The following is a 20,516-nucleotide window of genomic DNA, read 5'->3' as shown; positions in this document are numbered from 1 at the left end:
ATGCGATTCCTTCTTTCATAAGACTAGCATTACAATGCATATCATAATTCATAATGGCTACCTTCATAAGCATACTGAAGATAAGTGGGTATCTTATCACATCCATTTAAGAGTGTTACCAGAACAGTAATGTTATCTCGGGAACCTGCTTGAAGGGCAGCTTTTACAAGATGCTTACTAATATATTTCGCTGCATGGGCATAAAATGTTGTAGCATCTGTTTCTTCATCTTCTGTTTGGGGAGATGATGCTTGATTGTTAGTTGATTCAACAGTGTCAGATACCTGGTGTGCATCAAGCACTTGTAATTCCTCAAAACTGGTTTGACTGCCAGAGTGTGATGAGGTTGTTTCTGTGTATTCTGAAAATGGTGTATCCTTATTAAGTATGCAGGATTCAGCAGCTTTCTTGGGAGGGCTGTTTAATTTTTGCTCTTTCAAGCTGCCCGCTGAGAACCCAGATGGAATTCTCTCTACCTCCACTGAATCGCTGATTATTGGTGACCTTATCTTTGTACTATTCTGTTCTGCATTGTCTTCTTCCAAATCTCCCTCTGAAAAAAGAAAATCCGGATTCAAGTACCATGAAAAATAAATTTCTTCACAATCCTCCTCCTTATCTTGTTTTGAACTTTTATCCATTCTGCTCTTTTGTAGCTGGGCATATTGATATTTTTCTAAAAAGGCAGAGTACATAATTATTGCTAATGTCACTACTTCATTTTTATCTAGAACTTCCCAAAGTCCATTAGAAGCTAAAATAAGAAATTGACATGAATCATCTACTGGGATGGATATTGTATGAGGGACAGGAATAAAAGTTTTTTTTAACTGTGGATTTCCATGAGAGCCAAGTCCACGAGTAGTTCTAATAATTCCTTCTACCATTCCTTTGGGTTCATTGGAGCTGATGTGTCCTCCTCTGTGAAAAACTCGTCTCCTTTCTTTTGTAGAGTAAGTGGAATGTTCTTTAGTAAGCCAATAGCTTTCCCCGTTTTTGCATAAAACTACATGGGCATTACCTGAAACAATAATAAATGTATTATTTTCATGAAATTATCTCAGATCCTCCCCAATAATCAACTGGGTGTGTATGAGAGACACTTCTAATTTTAAATTTGTTCCACAAGTTAAGCTAGAGTAATGGTATAGAATCTACTGGCCTTTTTCAATTCTTCTAATTTAATATTCTTTCTCCATTTTATGCATAACTGTAAATATAAGTTTTTGGAGTATATATTAACAGGCACTATATTAGTCTTAGTGTTAACAGTGCCTAAATAAAATGTGGCATCTTTCCAGTGGTATATAAAGAGATGTCGTAGAACTAGAATAGTGATGTTTACAAATAAACATACAGTGTAGTCCTGCTTCAGTATCTTCAGCTTCTAGGTGAAAATATTTTCTTGAGGGTGCACGTGTTACAAGTTAACCAAACAAGCATCTTTCTCTTTTAACAAGTAATGTTCTTTTTTTCCCCGGTACACTTTTTTGGGCAATCACAAAAAAACAGATGCCCTGTTTCTTAAGAATGCATTTGACAAAAAAAATTTTTTAGTGTGCTAACTTGGCCCATGCTCTTTTGGTTTGGATCACAGAAATCTAATGAAGTAAAATACCCATTACATTCTAGAGTGCTGTATTTTTATGTTGAGGAGTACATTTCCCTACTCCTACTTTATGTAAGTGAAATGTTGTTAGCTGTATCTTGCAAGCTAAAAACATGAATTAAATTGCTGGCTTTTAGTATGGCATTCAAACTGATATATACTGTAAGGCTGCGGTAGGAAAGGAGGAGGTGATGCAGGAATTATGTACATACCAATGTTAGCAATATGCATGATTCCAGTGCTACCTTTTTCAGACTGTGTAGAATTATCACTGTTTGTCAGGCAGTCTTCCTGGAGCCTGACTTCATTATTGATAAAACATTTACTATTCTCTGCATTGGTTTTTTCCTCTTCATTTATTTTTTCAAGTGTCTCCTTTTGTTCCTCGATGTTACTGACAAGTGGAACTTCCTGTTGCTGTGCTGTGGTGTTTTCTTCTTCTGCAGTGCTTGCATTTTCAGGCAGCTCCTCCTGTTTCATGATGTTCCTTTCATTTTTCTCACTTATCCTTTGACGTGTTTCTACCCCATCTTGAGTTTGTTGGTGTTGCTTCTCGCTGATAATCTTCTCCACTAAACAGGTGGTAGCTGAGCAGCTACTCCAGCGAATTCTGGAAACTTCATTTCTTCCAAGTCGCAATAGTCTGTCCATTCGCCAAAATGACTTGGCATATGCCTTGTGAATCCATTTGTAATCATTTGGCTGAAATCTTTTGGTCTGCTTCGGCTTAGCGGTGAAAATTTTTTCTCTTAAAGTATAATCTGCTCTAAAGACAGTATGAAATGAATCTAGTACTTGTTGTTCAGCATCACTCAATTGGTAGGAGGAATCTATACAAGAAAGCTGGCCAAGAAATAAAAGGGGAAGCTCCATTGAAGTGGTTTCTGCAGCATAAATGCCATTGCTTCCATCAAAGAGTCCAAAAAAACATGTTCCAGGCCTGTTTCCATAATTGTCTAATACAACAAATGTGTCTTCTAAGTTTGCCTGCCAAAGAGTATTTCTGTCTTGACAAATCGCTATGGCTTTTATAACTGGGTTTCTGACTTCTTCAGTATGTACAGAACTTTGCCCAACACTGTCAATGCAAAAATATGGTGTAATTTTTAGGCTTTCCTTTAGAAACTCAAATGAAAAGCCAATCTTGTGTGCTCTTTTTTCAGTGTATTTAGGAGTATTTATCATTCCTAAAATTAGCTTCTTTTGCTGAAGAGCTAATTTGTTTAGATCTAGTATCTCAGTCCATGGTTGCCGATAACCTAATACAGCTTGTGCCTGATGCGCTCGTTTATGATGAAAAAGTTGTCTAATATGGACTGCTTCATGACATATAGAGCAAAGAACTGTAATGTCGAGATGGCCAACTTTCTTGAAATCAATATAAAATGCCTTGGTGGAATCTTCCTCACTTTTGTAAAGTTTAGAGTCCGTCTTTTCTGACTGTTTCGACATTCTGCAAAAAATCAAATGGGGTTCTTATGAAATGGGGAGATACAGACTGCATTTTAGAAATTAGTTCCAAGGCCGCTTTGGGCTTACGTTTATTTCAAATAGCCATAGTGCTGGATAGCAAATTTCTTTGCAGTGGATGTTTTGAAAACCATGTTGTGATTATGGTATGGGAATCCTCTGCTTAAAGAAGCTAATCAAACCTCCTGGGCCAGATTAAAATAGCTCCTTCAGTTCTGTCCCTTTTCTCCATATGTACATGTCCAAGTTGTGCATTTTTTGAATGCCTGTTGAATTGAAATGTAACAATAAACCTTGTTACATAGCACTTCTATAAGGCACTTTATTGAGGTACCACAAAATTTCTCAGAAATGTAATTTCAGGTAATTGAGCTTGGGTTGGGGTTGCAGTGTGCTCAATGTATTTTCAGTGCTGTTCTGAAACATTGAATATGATCCAGAGAAGGCTGGAGTCCAAATTTGTCTAAATAAAAGAGTGGAAAGCTTATGAAGTATCATGGGAGATTTAGAATATGATGAAACAATGTGTGTTAGAAAAGGATTGTGCAAAGGATACATTATTGCCTCCGAAAAACAGGCTGGCCAGGCAAAGGTTGTTCTTTATCTGACCATTTAGAAGGAGAAGAAGAGTTGGATTTTTATTCCCTTTCTCGCCTGTAAGGAGACTCAAAGGGGCTTACAAACTTCTTTCCCTTCCCTACTCACAACAAACACCCTGTGAGGTCAGTGGGTCTGAAAGAGCTCCAAAGAACTTTGACTAGCCCAAGGTCAGCCAGCTAGCATGTGCACAAGCTAATCTAGTTCACCAGATAAGCCTCCACAGCTCAAGTGGCAGATCTCCACGATACTATCTATTCAATATAATCTAATTGTCACCATGGCCCCAGCTGAGATTTATATAAAGAGATTGGGGCCATGGATAGACATGTCATATATTTGTGCAAACCTGAGGAAAACCACAGGGTTTAAAAAACGTTCTGTCTCTCTGCATCATACAGAGAATAAATATATGGGGTAAATTCTCTAAAATAATAAAAGCAGCATCTGCAGCTTTAAGAAATGAATGCCCTCAGAAATTCAAGACTTCAATTCAAGGCTTGAATTTCTGCCTGTAAAGGCACTTTCAGGGCTGTTTCAGCTGTTGAGTGAAAATTCATTGGAGCCAGGGCTGAGAGCTGCTTCCTACCATGTGTCTTGCATTACTGGACAAGCCTGACTGCTTAAGTGATTTTTTGAGGGGTGCCAGGAGCTTAGAGAAAATGTTTTGTGGAGGGAATACAGGGGAAAGTGTATTCAAGTCTTTGCAGCTCGTTCACTGTGCAACTGGGCCCAGCCAGGCCAGCACCACACAACATGACCCAGTCGAACAACTGGCACAACTTTTTTCCAGAGAAAGGCTGCCAGGGGTAAGGAAAAAGGGAACATTCCGGACGAGAGAGCAGATAAAGGTAGGTTGCCTGGTGTGTGGGAAGAAGAGAAGGAAAAGCAAAAAAGATTCTGAGGGCTTTCAGGAAAGGGAAAATTATATAGTATGAAGGGCAAATGAAGTGTTCTCTGCAAGTCCTTGTGGGTCCCCCACTAATCCTTGTAGGTAGGCGTTTACAACTTTTGGCAGTAAATAGCATAAGCTAAAATATACTTTATGTAAAGTGTTTTGTCTGCCCTAAATTTATTTCTAATAACTTCTCTCTTTTTCTGAGCACTTAGACGAGAATCCTGTGACTACTAAAAGTCAACATGGGTTTCTCAAAAACAAGTCATGCCAGACTAATCTTATCTCTTTTTGTGTTAGAGTGATAAGTTTGACAGATTGAAGCTGTGGACGTAGTATACCTTGCTTTTAGCAAGGCCTTTGACAAGATTCCCCAGGATATTCTTGCAAGCAAGCTAGTACAATGTGGGTTAGATAGTGCTGCTGTTAGATGGATTTGTAATTGACTGGCTGACCGAACCCAAAGGGGGCTCATCAATGGTTCATCCTGGAGAGAAGTGCCTAGTGGGTTGCCAGGATTCTGCCTGGCCGCAATGCTATTCAATATTTTTATCAGTGACTTGGATGATGGAATAGAGTGCATGCTAATCAAATTTGCAGATGACACCAAATGAGGAGTCGCTAATACTCCAGAGGATAGAGTCAGAATTCAAAATTACCTGGACAGATTAGAGAGCTGGGCCAAAACTAACAAAATGAATTTAAACAGAGATAAATGTAAGGTACTATACTTAGGCAGAAAAAATGAAGTGCACAGATAAAGGATGGGTGACACCTGGCTTTTCAACAGTACGTAGACCACAAACTGAACATGAGTCAGCAGTGTGATGCAGCAGCCAAGAAAGCCAGTATGATTCTGCAGAGAATAAGAGTATAGTGTCTAGAGTGAGGGACATAACAGTAACTATTCTGCATTGGTCAAACCTCATCTGGAATACTGTGTCCAGTTCTGGGCACCGCAATTCAAGGATGTTGACAACCTGGAACTGGTCCAGAGGAGGATGACCAAAATGGTAAAAGGTCTGGAATCCATTCCCTATTAGAGAGCTGGGTATGTTTAGTCCGGAGAAAAGGAGGTTAAGGGGTGACATGATGGCCATGTTTAAATATTTGAAGGGATGTCATGTTGAAATAGAAGCAAGCTTGTTTTTTGCTGCTCCAGAAACTAGGACAAGGAGTAATGGATTCAAGGTACAGGAAAAGAGATTCCACCTAAACATTAGGAAGAACCTCCTGACAGAAAGGCTGTTCGACAGTGGAATACATTGCTTCAGTATGTACTGGAGGTTTTTAAACAGAGGCATGATGGCCAACTGTTGGGAGTGTTTTACTTGTGTATTCCTGCATGATGGGGTTGGATTTGATGGCCCCTGTAATCTTTTCCAACTCTATGAATCTATGAACCAATATTAAGAGAAGAAAAGCTTTGTTTTCTCCACAGTGATAGTTTTATAAGCTATCCCCCAGCTGTGCTTTTTTTCTAAATCAGCCTGCAAACAGTTTCTTTTTAGTTCCATTATCATTTTGTTGCATTTTTCTGTAACTTCTATTTTATAGTACATTTCTTGAGTTGGGGCACTAGAACAGTAGACAGTGGTTCACATGAGGACTACATCCTATGTTTTCATCAAGACAATACTGTGCTTAGAATCTGGCATATTTCATTTAATTTTCCACCATGTTACTGAAACTGATTTCCTTAGTCACTACCACTTCCAATTCCATAAATGTATGTGTGAAATTAAGATTCTGCCTTTATGCCATCATTTGCTTCACTGAATCTCATTCATCGTTTTGTCACTCACTCAGTTGGAAGAAGAGATTCTTTTAAAGCACATCTCTCTCCGTAGATCATTGGCAAACTTGGCTGTTTCTTAGCTCACCCTGACTCTGGTGTATTTATTAACAACTTTAAACAGCATCTCATGTTGGGTATTGAGTGACCCCTACTGATTGCTTTCCACCATTGTGAGTTATAAACTAAAAAAAAGTACAACAGCAAGGACTGATGTCACACTTGTGTCAGGATCACTGCATACACATTGTGCTCTAGGTTCCATGTGTCTTCTGTGTGATCTGGAATTTGGCACGTTTTGAGAAATCTTGCATTGCAGTGGAACTATGCCTTACATTCAAGAAAGATGAAGCATTTGCGACCTGAAGCCAGGGAACTACATTCCACAGCAATGTCATTAGATATGGTGGATATTAGAAAAAATAAAGGGGAACAATACCAACAGCTTTCTGTACTCTTTCTGTTCTTAGAACGCTAAACATCTTTTAATACAAAAAACAGCAGCTATCAGTGGCTTAAAGAAGGGCTTTAAGTGTTAACTGTCATTCTTAATATTTCCATATACCTGTGTTGTAAAGAGGGAGGAAGCAGAAAGAAAATGCTGAAATTTTTTGGAATGGAATAAAACCAGCCTTTCCTAAGAATCTTTGATATTTTATTTGGTTCATATCTGTGTATATCACCAGAGAACCATTTTCTGAAGACTTCAGAGCCTATGTTACTCCTGTAAATGTTTAACTGTACTATGTCATTCTACGATCATATGACCCATCTCCATTGTGAACAGAAATGAATGACCCCTGGATCTTTGGTTACAGGTGATTACGGTTTTGCCACAGATAATGGTGCAACAACCAATGAGGATATACGATTTAAGAAAATGCGTATTACCAATTAACAACGCAGAGCCCAAAATACCATGCAAAACAAAGTTTATATTTAAAAATATTATCTATATATAAAAATCAAATTCGTTTTTTTTCTATGAAAGGAGTGAAAATCTCTTCTGGAGCTAGTTACTTTAGAATTTTCACGTCAGCATTTGCTTAGGTTTCCTACTGTTTCCCCACCTCCCTCTTGGCCTTACGCACTCTCCCACCGCTTCTTACCCCGTTCTTAGCCACCATACCACTGCAGCCAGTTGGAACCACAGTTCCTGTTTCTTGCTTCATCTACTTTCTATCAACCATACCCTCCTACGAGGAACCGCCACCCTTATGCCACTATATGGGCGACTCACGGGACCTTAGCCTAGAGAGCAGAAGGAGGGGTCCAGGGAACATGGACCCACATCTGCTAAATTGAACCCTGGCATTAGCTCAACCTCCAAAGCGTATTTCCCATAGAATGGGCATTCGCCTGGGAAGAGTGAAAGGGATGGATGACATCTACACTAAGAAGGAGAGCGTTAAAGGGAAGGACCTTCGGTTTACCATGGGGAACAGGAGGCGGGGCTACCTCCACTCCCTTGTCGCTAATACCCCAAACTGCCTGTTTCTTTCCCGCTATCAGACTTGCATCCAGTAGATGCAAGCGGGCCCGCTAGTTTATCATGGGTGTTTTTCCACTACTGTTAAAAAATGTGTAATATCTGCTTTTTCTTTGTAAATATGTTGCATTGAACATCCAAATGAATGAAGAATTCTGGATAATTCAAAAGCTTGCAATATTTAGAGCAACTTGTTTTTTTAAATTCCCCAGGGCATGGCATTTTAATCTCAGACCACACAAGCAGTGGCTAATTCTTATCAAGTGCATGCCATTATCTATTGCTAAATCTGCTGGTGGTACTGTTGATATTGTGCTGTTCCTATAAGTCCACATATGTTTCAAACTTCCATCCTTTGTTTGCATAAATATTTTTTTTCTTTACATAGAAGTCACACTGTAAAGGTAACTATTAGGTTGGGGTTGGGAGAGCATAAGTATCTTGATTTTGTGTTACCACATAAATCAATAGACATGCGCTTAGGAATGGAAGAGTTGAATATCTTCCAATACTAGAATATTTAACCGAAGTTTCTTTTTACTTTCAGCATGAACTGATGTCTTGGTCAGTGGATGGAACCACAAAACCATTTCACACATAATGCAACTGTTACATAGAAGCTACAAAGCAGTGCCTCTACTTAGTTTTCCTGTTGAGAATTTGCAGTGACCTAGAGATAGGCTTTGCAGAATTTTTATTTGTCTGGTGAAACTATATAAAAAAGAAGTAGCAGCTTGCCTCACAAAGCAGTAGCTCTAAGGAGGCTATAAAGCAACTTTTATACTGAAGACTGCCTCCTAAGGGGTAGCCCAAAATCAGCTTGTGTTACTTCTCAAACGAAGGTGTTAGAAAATAGCCTTGTTTTTATTAAGACCAACCAAATTAATAGTGCACTTCTGGTGTGATATGGGGAGGGCCTCACTTTCCACTCTACATCAGGGCCTCCAGTTAAAAGACCAGCCCTATACAAATCCAAAATACAAACACATTTAGATTATTATGTAATTATAAAATGTATATGCTGCCAGTGACATAGTAAAAATTATCAGTAGCAACACAAGCCACTAAAAAGAGAGCACAGAACACCATTCAGCAGCCTAAAGTGATATTCCTAAGATAGTCCTCAGGCTAAAAAGATAGCACCCCTCCATTAAAAAGATGAGTAAAAAGTGGTTGGGCCTGAATCTAAAAACTAATAAGGCAGGTCCCAGATGAACCTAGAGCCCATCACAGAGGCAATTATGCTTGTTCTTGCAACCCACAAAACCATTCAGTCCTTAAGCCCCCTTCTCACTTCCAGAATAATGCACTTTCAGTCCACTTTCACAATTGTTTGTACGTGGATTTTGCTATTCCACGCAGTAAAATTCAGCTGCAAAGTGCACTGAAAGTGGATTGAAAGTGAATTATTCTGCAAGTGCAGAAGGGGCCTTAGGATAACATAAATAGAAATTAACTCTATAGGCCAATTTTTTTTAAACCCTGGAAGTTGTTAGGTCAACTCTCTTTCATTGACTCATTCCTTGTCTTAAAACCCACTTTTGTTCACTGGAGTAGACCACTTTTTTCTGGCTCACACAGATATGTTAACAGCTTATCTGTGAAGTTTCTTCTTATTTCTCAGTACTGTTATAATCCATGCATCTTCCCTGACTTTTTGAGAGCTGCAAAAGCATTCTTTGGCTGTAACAGTTGTTAGGATGTGCTAAATTACAACTTTCACTAGCATTTCCATGTAGTGGAAATTTTTATAAAGCATACCTTTTACTTTTGAGAAGTTGGGTTCTTTAGGCTTCATTTCTTTCTGTTGCTGTTAACACATAGTTCTGCATGGGTACTGCAATTCCAATGTTTACAGTTATTACCATAGCAACTGTGTCCTTGGTCACTAAGTTACTATTCCGATTGTAGATGACTCTGCAAATATTGTATTTCTTGGGGTGTAACTGATAACCTGTGTGTCGTCTTGGATTGATTGATGTGCCTGCTGAGCAAGTGGTGATGGAAAATGTAAGATGTTAAATACACTTCCAGTGGCTGTTTATCCTTCTCAGCATCAGGTAATTACAACAATCAACTCATGACAAATCAGCAACATCAGTCCACTATCTGTGGTGTATCTAAGTGTGTAATTTTTTTATGGAATCCACGTTTCCTCTTCCTGAGCTGAACAGCCAAAATCATGCTTTCGTTTCTTGCCCACTCATGGGGATTATTTTACTATAGGCGTAACACATATTCTGTCACAACCCTGTTATTGTGACTTATTACAGCAAATCTGTCCGGTGTGGTATAGTAGATGAACCTGGGAGAACCAGGTTCAAATCTTCACTTGCCATGAAACTCACCAGGTGACCTTAGGCTAGTTGCTTTATCTCTCAGCCTAGCCCACTTCAAAGGGTGGTTATGAGGATAAAATAGAGATGGGAAGAGAATTATATATGCCACTCAGCTGCTTGGAACAGTAGGATAAAAATGTACTTCAAAATGTTCTTGGTCTGTTTTGCACAAGGCATTTATTGTGCAAAATAAACAAACAGCTATTTCCTGATTTTCCTAGAGACTTGTCATTTAATCCACTGGTCTTCAACCCATGGGTTGGTATCCCCGATCAGGCTTACCCCTCTTCCATAGCTCTGTTGGAAAAAGCTGCAGTATAGAAAGCAAGGCCACCATGCCTCTCTGTGTTTACACGCATGTAAGAAAAGCAGCTAAACAGCAAATGGAGAGAATTCCTCTGTCACCCTAATCCTTGGCTTTGTTTGTCAGTGCAATATATCTCCTGCTGTTTGGCTGTTATTTCCAGCTCAGGGTCCAAGCCTGGAAAGCAGGAAGCTTATAGCATTGGCTCCCTTCTTCCTGTTACTTTGCTGATACCACATTAGATGTGGTACGCTTGTTAGAAGCAGCAGGACGCCCTATTGATAGGGGCTGGTTTGATCCCATCTGTGTGGCACTTCACTCTCACTCAACAGCCAATTGTGGATATTACCAAGGTGGTAACTGCTCTCCCCCTCCCTTTAGTATTTTCCCATTCCTCTAGTATTTTTTCCAGTAGCAGTTGTATGAGAATATGCTTTTACTGTAACCATGTAACTGCAGCATTTTAATATTTGGCTCCTGCCTTTCAGAATGGCCTGCCCAAGATTAGGAAAGCTCCCAGTCTCCTGGCTTTCTGGAAACTATGAAAATTGAACTATTCAAGACAATTTTTGTGCACAGGTATTAGAGTTGCACTATACAAACTGGTTCTCAAACCTACTTGGATAAACTATTGGGGCTGTGGTCTATACTGCTTCCATTCCACAGAAGGAAAAGAAGGCTATCAATGTAAAAACAACAAAGAAACCTGTGTGCCTGCATGCAGACTGTTCATCTGTAAACACTGTTATTTCCCAAAACTAGGAGTGAGGACATCCTGGATCATCGGCTGCATTTCATGTTGTTCACCTTCATTTACTTGCCTGCAGCATGATGATTGTACTTGTTCTGTAGTCTCACATGGGAAGATGCTTTGAAGTCACTTTTGAGATTATATCTAGCCTCTGAGGAACACCGAAGGTGTGCGAGCTTTCCAAAGCAATCCATTGCCGTTAGTGATTATCTCACACCCAACTGTAATTCTTCTGCCATATGTTATGTGTTTTAAAAACGGAATATGGAGAAGTGGTTGAAATGCTGGACTAAAAATCAGGGATAAGAGCCAGTGTTGTATAGTGGTTAAGGTGTCACCCAGGTTCAAATTCCGCCTCCTGCCAGGGAAACTTGCTGGGTGACCTTGCGCCAATCACATACTTTCAGTTCTGAATCTAGCTAGTATTTCAATGGGAGATCTCCAAGGAATACCAGGATTGTTGAGGTGGAGGAAAGTAATGGCATACCACTTCTGAAGTGTCTCTTGCCTTGACAACCCTATGGGGTTGTTATCAGTCAGATATGACCTGGCGAAGGAAAAATCTCCGACAGCCTCACTGTGCCACAGAAACTAACCTTGCCATGACATACTCATGAAGATGCCAGCCAGATGCAGGTGAAACGTTAGGAGAAAAAACTACCAGACTATGGCCCTGTAGCCTGGAAAACCTTCAACAGCCAGTTTAGGAGAGAACTGAAAACCCTCCTGCACTACGAACTCAAAAGAATGACCTTGGCTGGTCATCAAATGGGATGATAAAACTGACGCCTTTAGTTAATTGGAAGAAAAGTGGGATAAACATATCCTAGAGACCTGCAAGGTAATGCTACAACCACCTCGGGGCCATTATTTTTTTCTCCGCCTCAGCTTCACAGGGCCCTTGTGACGGTAAAATGGGGAAGGAACTGTGCCGAAAGACTTCAGCAAAACGGAATAAAGCCGCGGAGGAGCGATGCTGCCACCCCAGCGCTCTCCACAAGGGCTTCTCCAGCGATTTAAAACAAAGCCAGGCGCTTCATGGCGCCTGGGCCGGTAGCGACGCCGCCTCGCTGCCGCTTTCTCTCCCTAGCGGGGTAGGCAGGCCAGGCTAGGCCGCGGCTCTCCAAGCGGGCAGCGCCAGGCCCCGGCCGGCAACATGTCCGTCTCTCCTTCCCCGTTGGCTTCCTCACAGGCGCCTCCGCCTCCTCCCCGCCCGCGGTGCGGCCTGTCCCCTCCCTCCTGAGGGAGCAGCCGGCGGCTCCGAGCGGGGAAAGGGGAGGGTCCAGAGCACTCGACGGGCGCACCGAGCCGGGCCACCGAGCGAACCTGGCGGCGGCGACCACAACCCACCCGCCGCCCGGGCAGCGGCATGTCTGAGGCTGGCGCGGCCGGGGCGGGGGCGACTGCAGCGGCCGCAGCAGGAGGAAGCGGCGGCGGCGGCGGAGGGGGGACCGGCGGCGGCGCTGGAGCGGTGCAGCAGGGCTCCTCGGCCGCCGGAGGGCTGGCCGCTTGCGGACCCGCCCGAGCGGTGATTGCCGCGGCCGCCACTGCCGAGAGCCCCGTGGCTGCGGCGGGCGGCGGCGGAGGCCCCGGCTCGTCTCGCATCGCGGGCAAGAAGGCGCAGCTCCGCTCCGCGCCCCGCGCCAAGAAGCTCGAGAAGCTGGGCGTCTACTCCGCCTGCAAGGTACCCGCCCGGCCCGGAGGGTGGGGGAGACGAAGGACGGAATAGCCGCGGCATCAGCACCAGCTGCGACCGCCCTCCTTCGTGGCTGCCGACAGGGGGCGCCCTAAGTCTCCGCTAGCGCCTCTTGCGGTTGCAGTCAGAGCGGGCTGAAAGCGGAGCAAATGGGAGGCTATTAAAATGGAGCGGGGCGGGCTCTGGTGCCTGGGCGTCCAACCTGTTTCCCCCTCTTGCATAGTTAGCCTAGCCTCGCAATAAGTTTTCCCATGAGGGAAGCAGAGCTCTACTTGCCACTTTCTTTTTACAGGGGTGTACCTAGGGAAAATGATGCCTGAGGCAAGCTTTCAAAAGGGACTCCCCAAGCTGCCCTCCCCACCAAACTCTCCTCCTGGTCACCCCTGTTTAAAAAAAACCCTTTTGGTAGGGTACCTTTAAAATCTGGTTGTGGGCCGATTCCCTACCCCCTCCAGCCTGCAGGAGAGGTGGTTGTGATGGGTGAAGCAAAGAGTGAGTTTGGGCGCTTGGTAATCCGTAGGTGTTAACTCAACTGGGCCTTCCTTGGAGGGGCAGCAGACTACTCTTTTGCACAGCTGTGAAGAAGCAGCCATGCGGAAGGCAGCCCAGAGGTCACCAGGGAGGGCCATGCTGGATTACCCAGCATGTCTTCCCGCTCACTCTTTGCTTCGCTGCTTGCCTCCAAAACAACATGCTGCTGTGACCTAGCGACTGTGAGATTTTAAAGGTACCCTACCAAAAGGGGCTTTTTGACAGGGCAGGCCCAATGGCGCATCCCCATGTGATGCCTTAATGTGGCACCTGGGTCATCTGACCCCTCTGGCCCCATCTAGATTCACTACTGCCTCTTTATCCTTCATTCTGGATGTGCATCTTTAAGAACAGTTAATGGGAGTTTATTACCCCTTGGCACCTTTTAACCCCTCAGGGCTGATGCAAAGTGGATTTCCTCTCACCACTTTTGGGAAGTCCATTCCTTGACTGCGTTGCAGTTTAAAAATCCGTCAAAGTCAGTGGATTTAGAAAGTTTTAACTCAGTTTCTGTGATGTTACAGAGATCTTGAGCTGTGTTAGCAAAATTGGCTTGTAAATATTTTAGATTAGTTAACAAGTCGAGTAGTGAAAGTGATGTATTATGAACAGTGCTAGGCATCAAATCTGCTTTAAATTAAACCCACACAGTTTAAAATACTTAACGATGCTAAAATCGTTGGGAGAGGGAGGCATCTCCCCTTTCCCCCCAGTGTGGCTTCTGTGCATTTGGAGACCTTCAGAACATAGTTGGGTTGACTCAGTAGACTAGAGCAGGAGGAGAAAATGGAAAAGTCCAGCTCCAGGAAATCTGTGGGCGATTGTCTACATTTCCTTGTTTTTGGCTATTGTGCATCGTTCTGTTTCATTTTAAATCCCCGGTTCCCACATGTGTGTGGGAAAACTGTTGGAAGTGCACTCAGCACATGCTCAGTCATTCAGTTTTTCAGGCAGCTTAACACTAGCATGAAACCCAGGTTTCAGAGCTACCTAAAAATTAAGAGGTTCAGAGCTACCTAAAAAAACTTGCCAGAAAACACATTTCACTGTCCTCTTGGTTTCTCTGACAGAACTGCATCAATCAAATCCTCTCCCACCAGACGCTTCTGCTCAGTTCTGTCCTTTAAACTTTTTGCAGCGCAGTAACTGTATAGTTCTCTGAGACCTATTATACACTGCTGCCGTGCCTTTGGGGCAAAAATTTCTGTACTAACACGCTCTGTCTTACGGTACTGGTACTACAGATGCTGAAAGCCCTGTAGTTACTGAGAGCCAGGAAACCCCAATATTTTCCCTTGTTTCAGGGTTTCCACTCCTAAAAATTTAAAGGGCTTTGAAAATAAAGTCGGCAATCTTGGAGTGACTGGGAACGACCCAGAAATGGGGGCAGACAAGCTGCACAGCACCTCCTCATGTGTAAACAGAAACCTGAGGAGACTTCACTATGACCCCACTGTGGAGCAAAGTGTCCCAAGGAAAACACCCCATGCATATTGGGCCTGAGTTGCCCATCTCTGCTGTGGCCCTGATCCTTTAAATTCTCATAGCAACTTCTTGCTTGTGATATTCTTCCTGCGGGAGCCTCATACACTCCTTTCCAAGTGACCCGGTTTCCAATCCACTGCCCTACATCATACTCTTCTTATAAAGGGCCTGACCCCACTCCATTCCTCTGAAAGTGTCTCCTGTGGCATTTCTGTGCTGGCTTCTTTCTTTGCTGCGGTGCGCTGCTTGTCTCCTTTGTGTGATTTGGAAAGGAGTTGTTTTTAAAAACTACTAACCCGAAGGCTTCCCCCAGGATGAGAAGTGCAGAGCTTGTAGCAGAAGCTGCCAGTTGGAAGCCAGGGGTGAGGGGCTGTGGGCTAGTGGCAGCGCGATTTGGGGAGGCCGTGAGATTGTGGAGGCGCTTGAGTCTCTGCAAATACGACCAGATTTGGGCCCAGCGGGACCTGCCAGCGGTTACTATATTATTTGCTTGGGGAACTGCTGCAGCAGCAGCTTGTCATGTAAACACGGGAGCTGGCAGGGAGACAAACACTTTTTCAGGCGCCTGCTGTGCTGTTCTTCTTAAAGAATAAACAATCCTCCCTTCCTCCTGGTCCCCATTCCCACAGCCTTCCCAGCACTCTGTATCTAGCTGTGTGCCTTGTCTGTCTGCTTGGGGGGAGGTGAGCTGAGAAATCGGATTGGGGATTTGGAGCCGTAACTCCTCCTGCCCCCACCCCCCACCCCCCTTGCCTGGTCTTGGCAACAGAACCTTCCTGTTGACAGGCTCGCGGCTGAAAGATATGAGGTCTTCGGCTTGTTCATTCTTCAGCCTGTAGCTGACTAAAAGGGTTTATCAGTAACCTGATGGGGTCAAAGCCCAGCAGCCAGAGAGCCAGGCCCCAGGATCTTACTTCATTACAATGAAAGATAACCAGATGAGCAGTGCAGTCTGCAGCATTACACTCATTTAAGCCCATTGGTTTTTATGGATTTAGAAGGGGGGTAACTCTGCTTAGTGTTGCACTAAATGTGAATGGAACCAGACACAATACTGCATTTTAAAAGAAGAAGAAGAGTTTGAATTTATATCCCCCTTGCTCTCCTATAAGGAGACTCAAAGGGGCTTACAATCACCTTTCCCTCCCCCCCTCCCCCACAACAAACACCTTGTGAGGTGGATGGGGCTGAGGGAGCTCCAAAGAACTGTGGCTAGCCCAAGATCACCCAGCCGGCATATGTTGGAGTGCATGAGCTAATCTGGTTCACCAGATAAAGCTCCACAGCTCAACTGGCAGAGCAGGGGATCAAACCCGGTTCTCCAGATTAGAGTGTACCTGCTCTTAACCACTACACCATGCTGGCTCTCAAAGAACACTCAAAGCATAGGGTAGAATATTCTCAGTAAAGAGGTCCTCTTGTGTGTGTGTGATGTGCCATCAAGTAACTTCTACCTTATGGCGATCATAAAGATTAATGACCTCCAAAATGTGGTGGTGGGGGTGGGTGGGTTGAGTGTGTCAGCAGGTATGACTCTCTGAAGAATCTGAACTGGTAGACTCACTCAAGGCAGAATAGTCAAAGCTGAGACACCAGTCTATGATGCATCCACACACACACCCCACACCCCCTTAATCAACAGCTGCATCAGCAGAGGAGAATTGACAGTTCCCATGTTGACTGGAGTTTCTTTAATGCAATGTGTATGAGACAAATATGTCTTGGAAATTGGTATTACAGAGTATGTTCATGGAGTCGACAGCTTGTTGATCCATGTTGTATAGACCTCTCTGGCAGGTGATTCAGACTTTGAAAGAAAGCTTGTAGAAAGTTTCTCTGGTTTATGACTTGCCTGAACTAAATGGTGATTGAAACAGGTGATTGGGCTTCACTGGAAATCTATTTTCCTGAGACTATTAACATCACAAGAAACACCCATCAAGTTAGCTTCCTAGTCCTTGCTGTGTTCAGCCAAGGCAAATTAATAGTTAGAGAACGGACCATTGTTTTCATTAAGATAGCATTATTATTGGTAGCTTTACATTAGTATAAAACAGTGATTAGGTAATAATTAGCTTCACAGGGTTAGATTCACTGGCAGAATAACATTAACTGAAATTATTCTGAATGGATCACACACTTATTGGCCAGAAATGATGCTTCAAATACTTGGATGTTAGGACTGTGTCCACATGGTTTTTCTCAAGACTTGGAGCAATTTTTTTTAGTGCGTTCACGTGACACCATGCTGTAATAATACTTTCCTCTCCTCGGAATAGTCTTTTCCAAAAGTGCTTCACTATTAACTTTTTTTGGGGACCAGTGGAATCCAAGTACCTTATCACATTATCTGGATGGGGAGGTGTGCATTTTAAAAGCTCCTGTCCATATAGGGTTCCTGGAGATTTGGGGGTGGTACCTGGAAGAGGTGGAGGAAACTCAATAGAGGGGAAACTCAATAGAAAAGTGGTGCCATAGTATTTGCTGTCTGAACTTGCCATTTTTTTTTTCAGGGAAACTAATCTCTGTAACCTGGAGATAAATTGTAATTCCCAGAGAACTCCAGGCTCCTCTGGGAAGTTGGTAACACCCATATCGATGCCTTTTTCCCTGTCTACCACTTACAGCTGCCATTTCCTCTGCTATTCTGCCAGAGGGCTTTGAAAGAGCTCTTTTGTTTTTTTTAAAAAGTTAATTGCAGTAACACTATAGTGCTATACCATTTACTGATTTTTTTTTTAAAAAAAACCTTCTAATGGTGTGCAAAAAATTAGGAAAAATGTTCAGAAAGTACTCAGAAAAGTCCTGCGTGTAAACTCTTATTACCAATTCTTCTTGGCCTTTTGGCTGAAATCAAGTCTATTATTAAGATTCTGTATTGCATGTTGCTGAAGATGTATGAAGTCAGCACTTTTATATGCTGATAATGTAATCCTAAATATTAGTAGGATATAATTTCTGCTGTGCTTTATCTTGTAGCCCCAAAGTTATATCCTTCTTAGTCCATTAAAGTCTATGTGGTCTCAGCAAACTTACTTCCTACTAAGTATATTTATGATTACAATCTTTAATAAGAACATAAGAACATAAGAACAAGCCAGCTGGATCAGACCAGAGTCCATCTAGTCCAGCTCTCTGCTACTCGCAGTGGCCCACCAGGTGCCTTTGGGAGTTCACATGTAGGATGTGAAAGCAATACTGCTGTTGCTCCCGAGCACCTGGACTGTTAAGGCATTTGCAATCTCAGATCAAAGAGGATCAAGATTGGTAGCCATAAATTGACTTCTCCTCCATAAATCTGTCCAAGCCTCTTTTAAAGCTATCCAGGTTAGTGGCCATCACCACCTCCTGTGGCAGCATATTCCAAACACCAATCACACGTTGCGTGAAGAAGTGTTTCCTTTTATTAGTCCTAATTCTTCCCCCCCAGCATTTTCAATGAATGCCCCCTGGTTCTAGTATATTGTGAGAAAGAGAGAAAAATTTCTCTCTGTCAACAACATTTTCTACCCCATGCATAATTTTATAGACTTCAATCATATCCTCAGACGCTCTCCAAACTAAAGAGTCTCCAAACGCTTGCAGTTTTTTTCATAGTAAGGAAGGTGCTCCAGTCCCTCAATCATCCTCGCGTCTCTTCTCTGCACTTTTTCTATCTCTTCAATATCCTTTTTTGAGATGTGGTGACCAGAACTGGACACAGTACTCCAAGTGTGTTTACACGGTTTTTATATAAGGCATGACAATCTTTTGTGGTGTTAAGAAGAACATAAGAACGCTTTCTCAGCTGGATCGCACTGTGAGTCTCATCTAGTCCAGCTCTCTGCTACTCGCAGTGGCCCACCAGGTGCCTTTGGGAGTTCACATGTAGGATGTGAAAGCAATGGCCTTCTGTGGCTGTTGCTCCCGAGCACCTGGATCAGTTAAGGCATTTGCACCGTGATCAAAGATCAAGATTGCAGCCATAACCGACTTCTCCTCCATAAATCTGTCCAAGCCTTTTGCTATCCATGTTAGTGGCCATCACCACCTCCTGTGGCAGCATATTCCAAACGCCAATCACACGCTAAGGAAGAAGTGTTTCCTTTATTAGTTCTAATTCTTCCCCAGCATTTTCAATGAATGCCCCTGGTTCTAGACAGGAGAAAGAGAGAAAAATTCTCTGTCAACATTTTCACCCATGCATAATTTTATAGACTTCAATCATATCCTCAGACGCTCTCCTCTCCAAACTAAAGAGTTCAAACGCTGCAGCTCTTCTCGCGCGAAGCAGCCGTGTCCTCAATCATCCTTTCGTCAGCTCTTCTGCACTTTTCTTGGTCTCTTTCAATATCCTGAGATACAGAACTGAACACAGTACCTGCGTCGCATCTTCACAAGGAGAGCAAGGGCATGACAACCTTTTGCAGTTTTATTCTCAATTCCTTTCCTAATTATCCCCAGCATAGAGTTTGCTCTCACAGCTGCCATACATTGAGTTGACATTCTCCCATGGAACTATCAGCTAAGACGCCTAAATCCTTTCTTTCCTGGTTCAGACTGGATAGCACTGACCCTGTAGCATGTATGTGAAGTTTCTGATTTTTTGCCCCTATGTGCACTTCACTTGCATTTTGCTACATTGAACTGTATTTGCCATTTCTAGCCCAATTTCACCCACTTATCAAGGTCCGCTTTGGAGCTCAATCCTTGTGGTTCTCACCACCCTACATAATTTATATCATCTGCAACTTGGCTACCACGCTTACCCACCCCTACTTCCAGGTCATTTATGAATAGGTTAAAGAGCACTTGGTCCCAATACGATCCTTGGGGACACCTACTCCTACATCTCTCCATTGTGAGAATTCTCCCATTTACACCCACTCTTTTGCTTCCTGTTTCTCAACCAGTTTTTAATCCATAGGAGGATTTCCTTATTCCTTCATTGCTGTGGAGTTTTCTTCAATAGCTCCTCTGTGGTGAACTTTGTCAAAAAGCCTTGGAAATCCAAGTAGACAATGTCCACTGGTTCCCCTATCCACATGCCTCGTTTACATCCCTCAAAGAAACCCTAGTAAGTTTGTAAGACAGATTTGCTCTCCTGCAAAAGCCATATGCTGACTCTTTCAGCAGGTCTTTAGTTTTTGTACATGTTTCTTATAATTGATCTTTTAATGACAGATTCTACTAATTTACCAGGAACAGATGTCAAACTGACTGGCCTTGTACTTCTCGGTCCTCTCTAGATCCTTTTCTAAAGACAGGATAATATCTTCCCAGTCTTCTCAGGGATGGAGCCTGATTTCAAGGATAAGTTGCATATTAAAGTGCGAGAAGATCAGCACTTCATGCTTGAGTTCTTCTTTAAGAACCTTTGGGTGAATGCAATTCAAATAGGGATTTGGTAACATTTAGTTTATCAATGGCTGCCAGAACTTCTTCCCTTGTCTAACCAATCATCTTTGTTAGTTCTGGATTCTTCCTCTACAGTTTCTTGGTTCTCAGGTGCAGGGACTTTCACCTCCTCTTGTGAAGACAGATGCAAAGAATCTATTCAGTTTTTTCGCAATCTC

General features: G+C 42.9%; 2 protein-coding genes across 6 annotated transcripts in view; one reads left to right on the top strand and one right to left on the bottom strand.

Annotated features, from left to right (window-relative positions):
• Positions 1-41: 41 nt before the first annotated feature.
• Positions 42-9,914, bottom strand: PP2D1 (protein phosphatase 2C like domain containing 1). The gene is made up of 3 exons (XM_048510799.1): positions 9,617-9,914; positions 1,822-3,062; positions 42-1,021 (listed from the first exon to the last, which is right to left on the bottom strand). Exons 2-3 carry the CDS (start codon positions 3,059-3,061, stop codon positions 42-44), a joined length of 2,220 nt encoding a protein of 739 aa, XP_048366756.1. The 5' UTR covers position 3,062; positions 9,617-9,914.
• Positions 9,915-12,299: 2,385 nt separating this feature from the next.
• The window catches only part of KAT2B (lysine acetyltransferase 2B), a 49,356-nt gene continuing 41,139 nt past the window's right edge, over positions 12,300-20,516 (top strand). For 2 of the 5 annotated variants that reach the window (XM_048511180.1, XM_048511182.1), the window contains exon 1: positions 12,301-12,933. In XM_048511180.1, coding sequence (XP_048367137.1) covers positions 12,619-12,933 — 315 coding nt within the window. In that variant the 5' untranslated portion in view covers positions 12,301-12,618. Of the gene's footprint in view, positions 12,934-20,516 lie in introns of all 5 variants that reach the window. The other 3 variants (XM_048511179.1, XM_048511178.1, XM_048511183.1) reach the window with 2 other exon arrangements.

This window comes from Sphaerodactylus townsendi, linkage group LG11 (assembly GCF_021028975.2).
Source record: "Sphaerodactylus townsendi isolate TG3544 linkage group LG11, MPM_Stown_v2.3, whole genome shotgun sequence".
NCBI lineage: Eukaryota > Metazoa > Chordata > Lepidosauria > Squamata > Sphaerodactylidae > Sphaerodactylus > Sphaerodactylus townsendi.
The sequence above is the reverse complement of the archived record's forward strand: the minus strand, read 5'-3'. Positions and strand labels throughout refer to the sequence as shown.

Coding starts and splice junctions, on each gene's coding strand:
- PP2D1 (XM_048510799.1), bottom strand. CDS start 3,061: ATGTCGAAACAGTCAGAAAAGACGGACTCTAAACTTTACAAAAGTGAG. Junction 1,022..1,821: donor CATGCATATTGCTAACATTG/GTATGTACATAA, acceptor TTATTGTTTCAG/GTAATGCCCATGTAGTTTTA.